The 11,935-nt window shown below is 48.7% G+C and overlaps 2 protein-coding genes across 2 annotated transcripts; one reads left to right on the top strand and one right to left on the bottom strand.

Moving 5' to 3' along the window:
- The first annotated feature begins 3,107 nt into the window (after positions 1-3,107).
- On the top strand, positions 3,108-4,892 carry LOC119319602 (dynein light chain 1, cytoplasmic-like). Its single transcript, XM_037594053.1, has 2 exons — positions 3,108-3,524; positions 4,450-4,892. Exons 1-2 carry the CDS (start codon positions 3,234-3,236, stop codon positions 4,603-4,605), a joined length of 447 nt encoding a protein of 148 aa, XP_037449950.1. The 5' UTR covers positions 3,108-3,233; the 3' UTR covers positions 4,606-4,892.
- A 2,948-nt stretch (positions 4,893-7,840) lies between these two features.
- LOC119317775 (APO protein 2, chloroplastic-like) lies at positions 7,841-11,051 on the bottom strand. The gene is made up of 4 exons (XM_037592273.1): positions 10,865-11,051; positions 10,686-10,753; positions 9,762-10,082; positions 7,841-8,987 (listed from the first exon to the last, which is right to left on the bottom strand). Exons 1-4 carry the CDS (start codon positions 10,985-10,987, stop codon positions 8,162-8,164), a joined length of 1,338 nt encoding a protein of 445 aa, XP_037448170.1. The 5' UTR covers positions 10,988-11,051; the 3' UTR covers positions 7,841-8,161.
- Positions 11,052-11,935: the final 884 nt, after the last annotated feature.

Genomic DNA, 11,935 nt, shown 5'->3' with positions numbered 1-11,935 from the left:
AGGACGTAGGGTTTTATCTCCATCGAGAGGGCCCGAACCTGGGTAAAACTTCGTGTCCCTTGCCTCCTGTCACCATCCGGCCTAGACGCACAGTTCGGGACCTTCTACCCGAGATCCGCCGGTTTTGACACGACATCCACCAAATTCCTCTCTCCTTTCTAACATGGTATCTATCGCAAGTCGATCCTAAACCCTAGCAGCCGCAGCTTCCGCATCTGCATGCCGCTCCAGAGGCGGTCGGCCTCCATGACCGCCGCCGGAGGCCGCGCCGTCCGTACCTAGGGTTCGTCTGCCTGCCGTGTTGGTCGGCTGTCCTAAAGAGTCTTTTTTCCCGATCCTTTGATCTGGATTTTCTCTCTCTCGCCGATCGCTTTGATTGGCGTCTACTTTTTGGTTTTCCGGTCTATGTAATCCGGTTTGCGTCGCCCACCTTCGCCGTCAACCCCGTGCGCCTCTACTCCAACACCGGCGCGATCGACCGACTTCTTGACCAACCGGGCGGCCTCGCGCGTCGTTCGCGTGTCTGCCCGTCGGTCGCCCCGACCCGACGGCCTCACGCGGTGTCCTTGCGTCGGCCCGCTGGTCGCCCCCGGCGGCCTCGCGTCATGCGGCGGCCCTTCACCGCCGTTGTTCGTGCGACGGCCCGCCCGTCGATCTACGCCGCCCGTCACCGCCCTGCTCCGACCGGGACTCCTGCATCACCCCGAACCGGCGGCCTCGCGCCATGTGGCGGCCAATCATAGCCGCCCTGCCGGCCGCCGCCGGCAGCTTCATCTCGGACTCCGCTGCCACCGCGCCTCCATCGAGCGGCGTCCCCGACCTCGCGCGCGATCGGATTGATCACCCGCCCGCCTGCCGCTGTGATCCGCCTCATCTACGCCGTGCAACCGACGGGCCTTCGCAGGCCCCGTGAAGACTGTCCCGAGTTCAGCGCGCCCCTCTACCGATCGAGCAATGGGTTGCCGCTGCGTCGCCCCGTCTGGCCGCAGCGCCGCCGCCCCGTGGTTCTTCTCCCAGCTGTACCGACCCGCGTCACCGCTGCGTCGCCCCTTCGGGCCATAGTACCGCGGCCCACGGTCCACCGCCGCCCAGAGGCCGACCGCCCCAGGTCGTCCCCCTGGCGGCACCGACCCTCGCATCGCCACTGCGTCGCCCCGTCGGGCCGTAGCGAGCGTGGCACGTGGTCCACGCCACCGTCTAGAGGTCGTCCCCGCGGTAGCACCGACCCGCGCTCCTCCGCCGCGCCGCCCTTCCGGCTGTCGCGCCGCGGCCCGCGGTCCCTGCCGTCGCCCCGAGGTCTTCCCGCCGTCACCCCGACCTGCCCGCCGCCGCTGTGTCGCCCTTTCGGACCGTAGCGCGGCGGCCCACGGTCCACTTCGTCGTCCACGCGCGTTGACTTCCCGTGGTATGCGTCGCGCCACCTCCCTTGGCGCGGGAACGCCACCGTCCGCGCCGGTCTTCGTCATGCTGTCGGGTTCTTCGCCTACTTCAAGCACCGCCGCGCTCCTAACCTAGGCGCCGCCGCCGCCGCTCTTCTTTGGCCGCCGTTGCTACCCACGTAGCCGCCGCCGCCGCCCGTCCACCTCCTTCGTCTTCGTCCAGCACCGGCCCGTCGCCAGCATCGCCGTCATCTACCCCGACCACTTCGTCTACTCCGACAACCGCAGGTGACATCGGCTCCGCGATGATTGACGCCGCAACCGTCGTCGAGTCCTTCTCTGCTAGCCTCTCCGACTCCTCCGACATGGCGTACAACTTGTGCAGGTCCTCGTCTATGCATGCCTGGTGCTGGCAACACCGATGCGTGCTTTCGTCCACGACGTTTCCCCGGGCCTGGCAAGCCTGGTGTGGCGCTTCGTCTTCGTCCGTCTACGCATGCCCGGTGCTGGCAACACCGGTGCGTGCCTTCGTCTACGATGTGTCTCCGGGCTTGGCAAACCCGTCGCGACGCGTCGTCAACAACGTCTTCTTCCCGGCGCACCACTACTTCGACACCTATGCGCCCATGCTAACTCGACGCCTCCATGCGCCCGCGGCTCCACGGCGACATCCTCGACACCGGCTACCCCCGACTCGACATCGACCATGGTATACTTCGCACGGCTACCTCGACCACGGCTACACCACCCTACGCTCTCGGCTACATCGACAAACGGCACAAAGGGCTACCGCCTTGCTTGAGCAACCTCGTCGGTTTTCACTCCAGTCACGACTCCGTGATGTGTCGACCGTTACGGCTGTGGGAGGGGGGGGGGTCCGTCGGCTTGCCTTCGGATTCTTCTCCAGTCTCACCGTCTGCGTCACTACCGTTGTGACTGCGGGGGAATGTTGAGTAACGTGATTGTATTAGGAAACATAGGTTAGACTAGGAAATATTCTGGCTTGCCTTGTATTCCAAGTAGATTATGTACTCCTATATATATGGTCACGAGGCTCAAGCAATACAAGGATTATTCCATCAAATTCCTCTCTCCCTTCTAACAATAGGAGCTCCTGGGGAGGAACTCTCCCTGCGGAATTCATTTTGCTGGTTTCCCCGATCAAACCTGGAACCAGGTGCTCCTCGTCCATAGCTTCATATCATGGACAAGCAAACCAGTGTCTGCACACAATGCACAACTCGATGCATCTCATAATTCATCACATACACCCTGCCATGTTTCGCCTGAACACCACGGTGAATGAAGCGAGGACGGACCGCTGAAGCAGCAGTCAGTCGTAGCACCATCCTCACATGGCCTACTGTAGTACTCATACTGAACTACTGTAGTCAACTGCGCGGTGCACGGTGCAGCAGTTCTATCCTACCGTGCGCCCGGTGGCCCTGGCAGGGCAGCCGCGGCACGTCCGGGTCTCGCCGCTCGTCGTCGTCCCCGACGCCACGCGCGCGCCTCGCCGAGGTAAAAAGAAACACAACCATCGTGCGCCGCCCCGGAGCTCGGCCGTGCGCGTCGCGTCGCGTCGGTGATCCCACCGGCGGGCTTCCCGGGCAGGCCAAGAAAACAAATGATAACAAAAACGGGAGATCAGAGTACGGCGCCAACTTTAACGAGCCCCGACGCCGCATCCTCTCCCGCCCCAATACAAAAAGCCGCCCCAACCGCCGCACAGCGTTAACAAAGAAATACCAGAGCACACTCGCCGTCTCAGCTCGTTTCCCTCCTTCCCACCCGCTCGGCAGACAACACTCTCGGCGCCAAGGGAGGCAGGGTTGTGGCTTCTGAGACGCGAGAATGAGGGAGCAGGAGGCCCGTGTCGAGGCGGGGCGCCGGGGCGGCGCCATCAGGTCGCTGCTCGGCGTCGCCAGGCTCGCGGAGGACGGCGGCGCCGGCGCCGACGAGGGCGACTCTAAGAAGGAGGACGGCGTCGGCGCGGAGAGGAAGGCGGTGGTGCGGGTGGTGGCGGCCGACATGCCGCCCGCGCTGCAGCGGCGCGCGTTCCGCTGCGCCCGCGAGGAGCTCGCCGGGATGCCGCACTTCCCGCGCCGCCTCGAGCCCAAGCGCCTCGCGCTCGCCCTCAAGAAGGTAACTAACCATGACTAAAGCACCGTGCGCGCCACACCGCAAGAACTCCATCGCCGTCTCCCAGATGAGAATACCACCGCACAGCTTGCCAGGAGCTGGCGCCGTTGTTTGCTCCCGAAAAATGCACCGCCAAACGCGGCGGGTTGGCAGTACTACATGATTGCTACTACTCGTAGTAGTATTTGCCTCCGTTGTCTTCTACTCTAGCCGCAGATTATAATACTCGTAATTGTTCAGCGAGTGCAGCATCTTGCTTGCTTGCAATTGCTAGGAACTTTCGTAGAGCGACTCTGGTTCCGGGAGTAACTCCATTTCTGCGACTGTACTCTCGCGGCAATGCAGCCACAACTGATGCACTAAGCGCATTCATGTCGACGTTGCTGACAGATCCTCCGCGCTATGATCGCCAGTTCACCACACCGCTCACATTTTGTGTGTTGCTACCGATACCTAGATGGAGTGTATCGGGTCGGGTCGGGTCGGCTGCCCTCTGCAGCTGTATTCTTCTGAGGACAGAAATGGGTTTGTTGTTTTACTTATCATCATTGACAGTTGGAGCATCAGGCTCCCAACACCTAGGCGATGGGGTCAAGCCGAATGAAACGATCATTCGCGCAGCTAACCACCGATTAGGATTAGAGCAATTAATAAATCGAACAGTCCAAAGTTGCAATCATGTGGTTGTCACTGTCACCACACAGGAGGGCATGAGCAAAGTTTGACCAGAATATACGCGCCGATCAGACTGCTCTGGGGACAGAACACTCACATCGGCCAAGCTCAAATGCTCAATGCCTGCCAACTTCGCCGTTGCTTCTTCTAATGTCATTCACAATTTAACCGCATTATTTGTTCGAAAATCCTCAAACATTGTGTGCCTATCCTCGTATACAGTTTCGCTTATTGTTATCCTATATGCTGACAGGAATTCGACACCGCTTACGGCGCGGCTTGGCACTGCATCGTGGGGACGAGCTTCGGTTCATACGTCACGCACGCCAAGGGCGGATTCTTGTACTTTTCTGTTGATAAGGTCTACATACTGCTCTTCAGGACGGCGGTCGAGCCCCCGCCCCATTGACGATGGGCAGACAAATCGCCGTTCACTAATTGTATGCACTGTGTGGGAGTGTGAGGACGTCCCAGCTCTCAAATGCAAACGGTTCGGCTGAACAAGCCCTTGTAATTACAGTAAATTGCATTGTTTCTTCGATGGCAATGGAGACTCCATTTTTTGCATCACATCCACGATTCAAAACCCTGAGAATTCGACGGCGTAACATGTTCCGGTTGAACGCGGTGTGATCGTTGTGCTTTTCAGTGTGCGAGAGGTTTCCGATGTTCTGTAGATGTCCAAACATGAGCATAGTTCGGTGTATATTGAAGTGATGCAAGCTTTCAGAATGTACTAAACAAGATTGCTGTTGTGCAAGGCAGGAAGGAATCATTGCATATCTTGATTCCAGGCATGCATCCAATGTGTATTTCTTATTGGAAATAAAGCTAAGGCCTCCTTTGGTTTGTAGGAATGTCATAGGATTTCTATAGGATAGGATTTGCATAGGAAAATTTTCTTTAAGGCCCTTTGGTTTGTAGGAATGGATTCCTATTCCTATATAGGATAGGAATCAATCCTTCACATTTTGAAGAAAAAAAAACATTAGCCAATACTCAATAGAAAATTTCTATCCTATGCATCAAATGACATCTCTTTCTCTATAGGAATTAAGATGCATGTCATCCCATTTCCTATGATTTTCCTATTCCTACAACATTTCTATCCTATGAACCAAAGGAGGCCTAAATGTTGCATGTTTTGATACAAATTTATTTGATAGGTGGATTTTTCACTTTCTTATAGTTTCAATCTATAAAGATAATGAGATACAAGAAATGGTATTAATACTTCAAACTTTTGTTTTTTTCCTAATTCACTAGCATGTGGAAACAAAACAGGAAATGATAAATAATTGAAAATAGCTCAAAATAGTAAATGATAAATCACTGAAAATTGTTGTACTTGCAATCCCGTTGCAACCCACGGGCATGTTTCCTAGTGGTAGTTCAATTCACAAACCATCTTGTCCTTAGACCTCGATCCCAAGACTATCAAAGAGCTTAGGTCATGGGATGAGTGTCGCATGAAGCTCTTGTATGTTTGTGGCCTCCAGTTGAAACATGAATTGGAGGTTAGGCTCATAGTTGACGATTTCATGGTAAGCCTTTATCTGACATTGAATTCCTTATATGTGGTTTCCTATGTGTGTAAAAATGACATAAACGACATAGCCCATGGTTTCGGCTGTGCCACGTGTCGGAGACATCTAACTCTAACCTCTCAAAAGGGTAACCTATTACTAGTGTTTTCAATATTTTATTTTATTTTTCTTATAAATTTATGGCCTTACTTTTTACTAATTTTAAGCCTCCTAGTGTCTACTGAATGCTCGAAATTTGTTGATTGTGTCATCCCCTCTCTCACTCCATTACTTCCATTTTGGAACTTAGGAACTACAATGTAGGATGCATAAATGATATCATTGTCTATATGATCCATATGTGCTATAGATAAAACTATATGAGTATTAGTATGTTCCCCAATTCTTGTTAGTTTTAAATATTCATGATTTGTACAATCTATTTTTCAAATAAAATAATTTCCTTTTGCATTTGCAATGAGATTTAAGTCATTGTGTTCGTACTTTGCCATATAGCCAATGTCATAAAAAGAGCAATTACTCTTCTTGTGCTTGCACACCTAGTTTTGGGGAGGAAAAAACAGAAAAATATTTAAAACATTTTCCAGTTATTATCCCCAGTGTGTGCTAATTCGCCACAATACCCCACCTCGATTAAATTGTTGTTATTTTGTTCATGAATTAATACCATCGAGTTGATCCTTTTAAAGAACTTAATTAATATCGTTGATCCCTTCTTCAGCATGAATCATATTAATGTATTGCGATTAATGTGACCTTATCTTCATCGGTTACAAGTATTTGCCCACTATAAAGGAAGCATAATTTGCCTTTCAATTCCACACTAGTAGTCCAAAGGGGCACAACAAGCACCATATTAGCAACTCAATCCTAGAGTTCAGTGTAGACCAAGAAATGAGGAGCACACACATTCTATTCCTTGCATTTTCCCTCCTAATTCTATCATTGGGTATCTAGTCGATCAATACCAAGCACTCTAGTGCCTAGTTATCTACACTAGTAATGTGTGTGAATTTTTGACATATGTATATATTGCATGATTGTCTAACATACCCTATTTTCCCTTTTGATATCTAGCTATGGCAGCTTCTAAGACCGTATGCAAACACATCATCAGGAAGGGCAAATGTAACAACGCCGAATGCCTATCTTACTGCAAGAAGTTTATCTCCCCACCCGGTGGCCCATCCGCCACGTGCGTACCCAAGGGATGCAAGTGTTATATGTGCGGAGGAATTCCACCGAACACACCATATAGCTAGATTAAAAAATAGCATATGCATGGACTTATCACAGTTGGTTGAGTAATGAATAAAATAATTTGAGTAATATAGCATAGTATGAAGTTCAACAGTGCGAGAACAATGAGATTTTTTACTATGCCATAGCGAATACTTGGGTTCCCTTTATTGGAGCTATTTTCCTTATTATTATTATTATTTTCAAATTGGTCTGGTGCTCTTTTACCTTGGAAAATTATTTGATTTATCAATGAATTTTTTAATCCAATTTCGATCTTCATCGATAAGCAAAAACAAATACCGATGGGCGATGTTAACAGTTTCCTGAAAAGATAAAAGGATGAAAGACAAAACTTCAAGCATTATTTGCAGCACAGAATAGCTACTAAAAAATCGGCCACACTTATAATATGTCAATACTATTAGTGAACTAAAATTAATATATTCACAAGTTTTTTACAAAACATTAAGTAGATCACAGAAAATGTATGACATGGACACACAGTGAAAAAAGTATAACTATCTAAGAAAGTGTTTACATAGCTTGTAATGTTTGCATTGCAACTGCAAAATGTTTTGTTTCTTGGATTAAAATTATTGTTTTAAGGAAGTAGAAAAATGTTACAATAGTAGTTGAAAATATTCCAATAGTAGTTGAAAATATTCCATCAAGCTTACGAGGCAGTTACGATTATCATTTATTTTCAATTTCAATAGTACTACAGCGCTCACCATTAAAAGGCTTAAAGCGATTAATAGGATAGAAAACTTTTAGATAAAATAAAAAACTTGGCTGATCATTTCATGAAAGTAAGTAGTGGAACTTCATTAAGAAAAAAAACTGAACTAGAAATACTAGATTCTGCACTGGTTCTGAATTTGACACAAAAGTGTTCATGTAGCACACCGCATCGTAAGACACATATCAGCATCAGCATGTGCGCCCCAATTCCATCGTTGTAAGTAGTGGCCACTGGCCATGACATTCCTCAGACAAAGAAACATCTGGTAAATGTTAATTCACATCTGAAACAAACAAAACTTACCAGATTATCTGACTAAGCTAAGTTCCCGCTATATACATGGAGTAAGATAATAATGAACCTATGGTCAGCACGAATGGAGCTTGCGGTTTTCTTGACCTCAATCGTACACAACGTAAACACCACATTTCCATTCAGACGACCATTTCAGCCTCTTTCAAACTGGAGGGAATCCCTATATCTAGCCTCATTGTGGCTTTGTACTTCTCCGGCACTTTTGCGCCGCCCTGAATGCATATCTCGACGACAGCCGGCGCCTGCCCATAGAAGATCTTGAGCTCCTTCTGCAACTCCCCAGATTCCGGCATGTGCCAGACGTATCTAGGGGGTATCAGGTCATCGAGCACCGCCGCCTGCCACCCATGCTGTCCATTCCTCTGCTGGTGCTTGAAGGCTCCACAGTTGCGCGCTTTATGACCACTCGCTCCAATGTGCACCTCAGGACAGTATCCGCACACCCTCACTGAATACCTCTTCATGAGCCTCAAGGCACCGTTCCGGAGTGTCTCCCACACTTCGAGTGTTTCCTCGGCAAGAGCAGCCGTCTCCTCTGGGCTCGATGGAGGGGTAATCTCATCGTCGGGTACTTCTTCGAGAATTGGCTCCTTAAATTTGTCAGGCTCTGGGTCAGGCAGGTCATCTTCATTTGCGTCGACAAACTCTTTCCTTCCGATCTTAACAATTGGCTTTCTTCGGCGCTTTGTGGGGTACTCAGGGAGGTCGAGACCAGCTTGGATGCAAAGCTCCACGAGAGCAGGAATGCGGGGCACCTCAAACCTCTGGTCATGAGGGATACGCGGGCCTAGACGGTCCTCTAGGTGGTAAGCTTCAACTGGCAAGAAAACAGCTTCAACAAAAGTACTTCCCCAGTCATGTTCTCCCTTACGTTTATCAGAAGACATTCCTCGGCATGTTCTGAAAGGGTGTCCAACAGATCCAACGTGTATCTCGCTGCAATATCTGCACCGGAAATAGGCATTATTTCCTCACTTAGCAATAGTAAAGAAATCATCGGTCTCACTGATAATCACAAGTGCACACGAGTGGCATAGTGAACTGAACAAATGCATATGACAACTTGAGAGTACATAAGTTGGCAAATTGCAAACTAGTCATGGCTATCAATATCATTTTGTGGATGTGACACGACACAACCTATGGAAGCACAGGGCAACGCAGCATTATGACTTATGAACAAAATCCTTTTAAAATTATCAAATACCATCATGGGATTAACTTTTAACATGGACAGAGATTTCTTAGAGAAATAAACATGAAGTCCAAACTTCCGGCCTGACTTAATGCAGATGTCCATTGTGACTCAATAGAGGCTTTGCTAAAACCAAATGGAGATGTCTTAACTGGATTCAGTAATCTACGCACGCATGCAAATGTATATATTCAACGGGGTACACAAGAAACAACCTTCTAGCATACTCTCAAGCAGACTACTTCTAAGCGTACCTCCATGTTTCATGTCATATAACTAGACGCAAAAGGAAGTTAATTATATGCATTGGCATAACTTAATTTTGTTGCCAATGGAAAACGTGTATGTGAGGTACTTTATCTGCCGTTTATACGAATCCTATCCTGCTATCTTGCTTTATAGATTATACAACATGAAGGCAGACTTCTTCTGTCCGGTGTGATAGATATGTAATGAGAAATTTTACCCTTAGCGTGATTTCAAGAGCATACTTATCAGGAAAAAAAACAGGACAAGATAATTACTTGCAGCCTTTCACTGGTACTACTTTCATCAGCCTCTTCAAGTTGTTGATCAGCAAAATTCTTGCGTTGTACACTCTGTATGCCTCTGGTATTAGTCTCTGGACCAGCAATCCATTTTTCGGAGGTGGCGGCGGCCCCCTAGGCTTCCCTTCAGCTTCCTTCATCCTCTGTCTTGCTCGGCGCCTTAACTCCAGTACTGGTATAGGAAATGGTTTCTTCTCCCTTTTGGAGTAGTTACGTGGAAAATCAGCATTCTGAGAATTGTCGTTTCTAATGACGATGGAGCTATAACAAGGCTGGGACGCACTGGAAGCGGGCGCTCTGTAAATTGTCAGGAAAAAGGGGGGATTCATCAGGGCACGAAAATATATTCAACATTGGACCCACTCGATTTCAGAATCAAATGTGACTGCTTAAATCAAGGTAAATTTTCACCAAGCATACCCAACTCAACTAGTCTCATCAACTTTTTTGTTTTATCGCAAGTTTATGATTCGCTACCAACTTACCATTACCTGTTCATGAACTGGACCGGTATCTTACTAACATCATAGTTTATCGCCCAAAGGTTAAGGTACTCGCTACGAGAGTATCAGTGGTAAAAGTTACTCCCTCCGTTTCTAAATACTTGTCTTTCTAGGCATTTCAACAAGTGACTACATACGAAGCAAAATGAGTGAATCTACACTCTAAAATATGTCTACATACATCTGTATGTAGTAGTCATTTGAAATGTCTAGAAAGACAAATATTTAGGAACGGAGGGAGTACTTATGAGTCATGACAGCATTTCAGAGTTGCAAATCATCAGAGCAAACTACCAACAGCGGCACTGACCAACATTATTACTGTAATTTTGATTTTATTTTCAGCAGTTTTTCCTAACAGCAGCGGCACCATAAATAAAGCAAGCCTCGAACTAACCTGAATCGTCCACCGCATCCACGCGCACCACTGCCAATTCCTGCAACCGCGTCTAATTGCCTCCTGACCTGCGCCGGAGGGAAAGCATAATCAAATTTCAAAACCATCGCTCCTATCCAACCCTCTCTGCTCCTACAGCCGAACAACTAGCGCCAGGTTGAGGTTGGGGGCGGGCCTACCTGGACGCGGGGGGCAGACCACCGGAGGCCGACGAAGGAGCGGAGCTGGGGGAGGCGGGACGAGCAGGTCGGGGGAGGCGGGAGAGGGTAGGGGGAGGAGGAGGGTCTCATGGCCGCGGCCATTGGAGGTAGAGGGAGCGAGCGATGGGCGTCTGGCTGCTTCTCTCCCTATCCTCTGCGTTCGCTAGGCTCTCTTTGCCTCGGGCTTCTTCGGGTCGGGGTGGGCCTATTCGGTCGTCGCAAGGAGCCAGGAGCCATCTGGACTGTCCATGTGGGCTGATGAGGTGGGATCTTGGTCACTGCCTCACTGCTCTCATTTTCTTTTCACGCAATTTTCAAAAAACATTCATAACATAACAGATGTAAAATTTTGTTCACACAAATTTTTAATGTATTTAGAACATGTATAAAAATATTCTGTCATCTAAAAAAATGTTCATAAACACTTTATCTTGAAAAATGTTCAGCATGTTTTTAAGAATGTTCACTCTGCATTAAAAAAAGGACTATGATATTTGGCACACGTGTGCCACATAGCTAAAACTACCATACATATTTTATTCCTTCCCTGAAGTACAGAACGACCCTCCCCCCCTTCGATCCCTCCTCCTCCCGAATGATCCCGCTGGCTCTCCCGAGAAAGCTGCTTCTCCCGCGCCCACCCCCCGGGAAAACTGCCACTTCATGTCTCCCATGTGATTAAAAAAATTGCGCATGTGGGATTCGAACCCACGACTCCCTGGCCCCAAAGCGCACCACCACAACCAACTCATCCTTAGGGATTTGTTGCTCAACTAAGGAAACCTATTCGTTTTGACCCCTTTTTTTACAATCGTGTTATTACAGAAAATTACCACGATTTTTCCTCGGGTCAAAGTTACCATGGTATTCGTATGCAAATTATCAGGTCTATGTTGCGTAAGTTACCGTGTTATTTACATAGAACTTACCATGTAGTATGCTTCAACAACTACACCCCCTTTCAAAATTACCACTGTGTTTTGTACACAAGTTAGCAGGTCCTCGATGCGTAAAGTACCGTGGTACTAACACATAACTTATCAGGGTATG

Source organism: Triticum dicoccoides, chromosome 6A, assembly GCF_002162155.2.
Source record: "Triticum dicoccoides isolate Atlit2015 ecotype Zavitan chromosome 6A, WEW_v2.0, whole genome shotgun sequence".
Classification (NCBI taxonomy): Eukaryota; Viridiplantae; Streptophyta; class Magnoliopsida; order Poales; family Poaceae; genus Triticum; species Triticum dicoccoides.
This window is presented reverse-complemented; position numbering and strand designations above follow the sequence as displayed.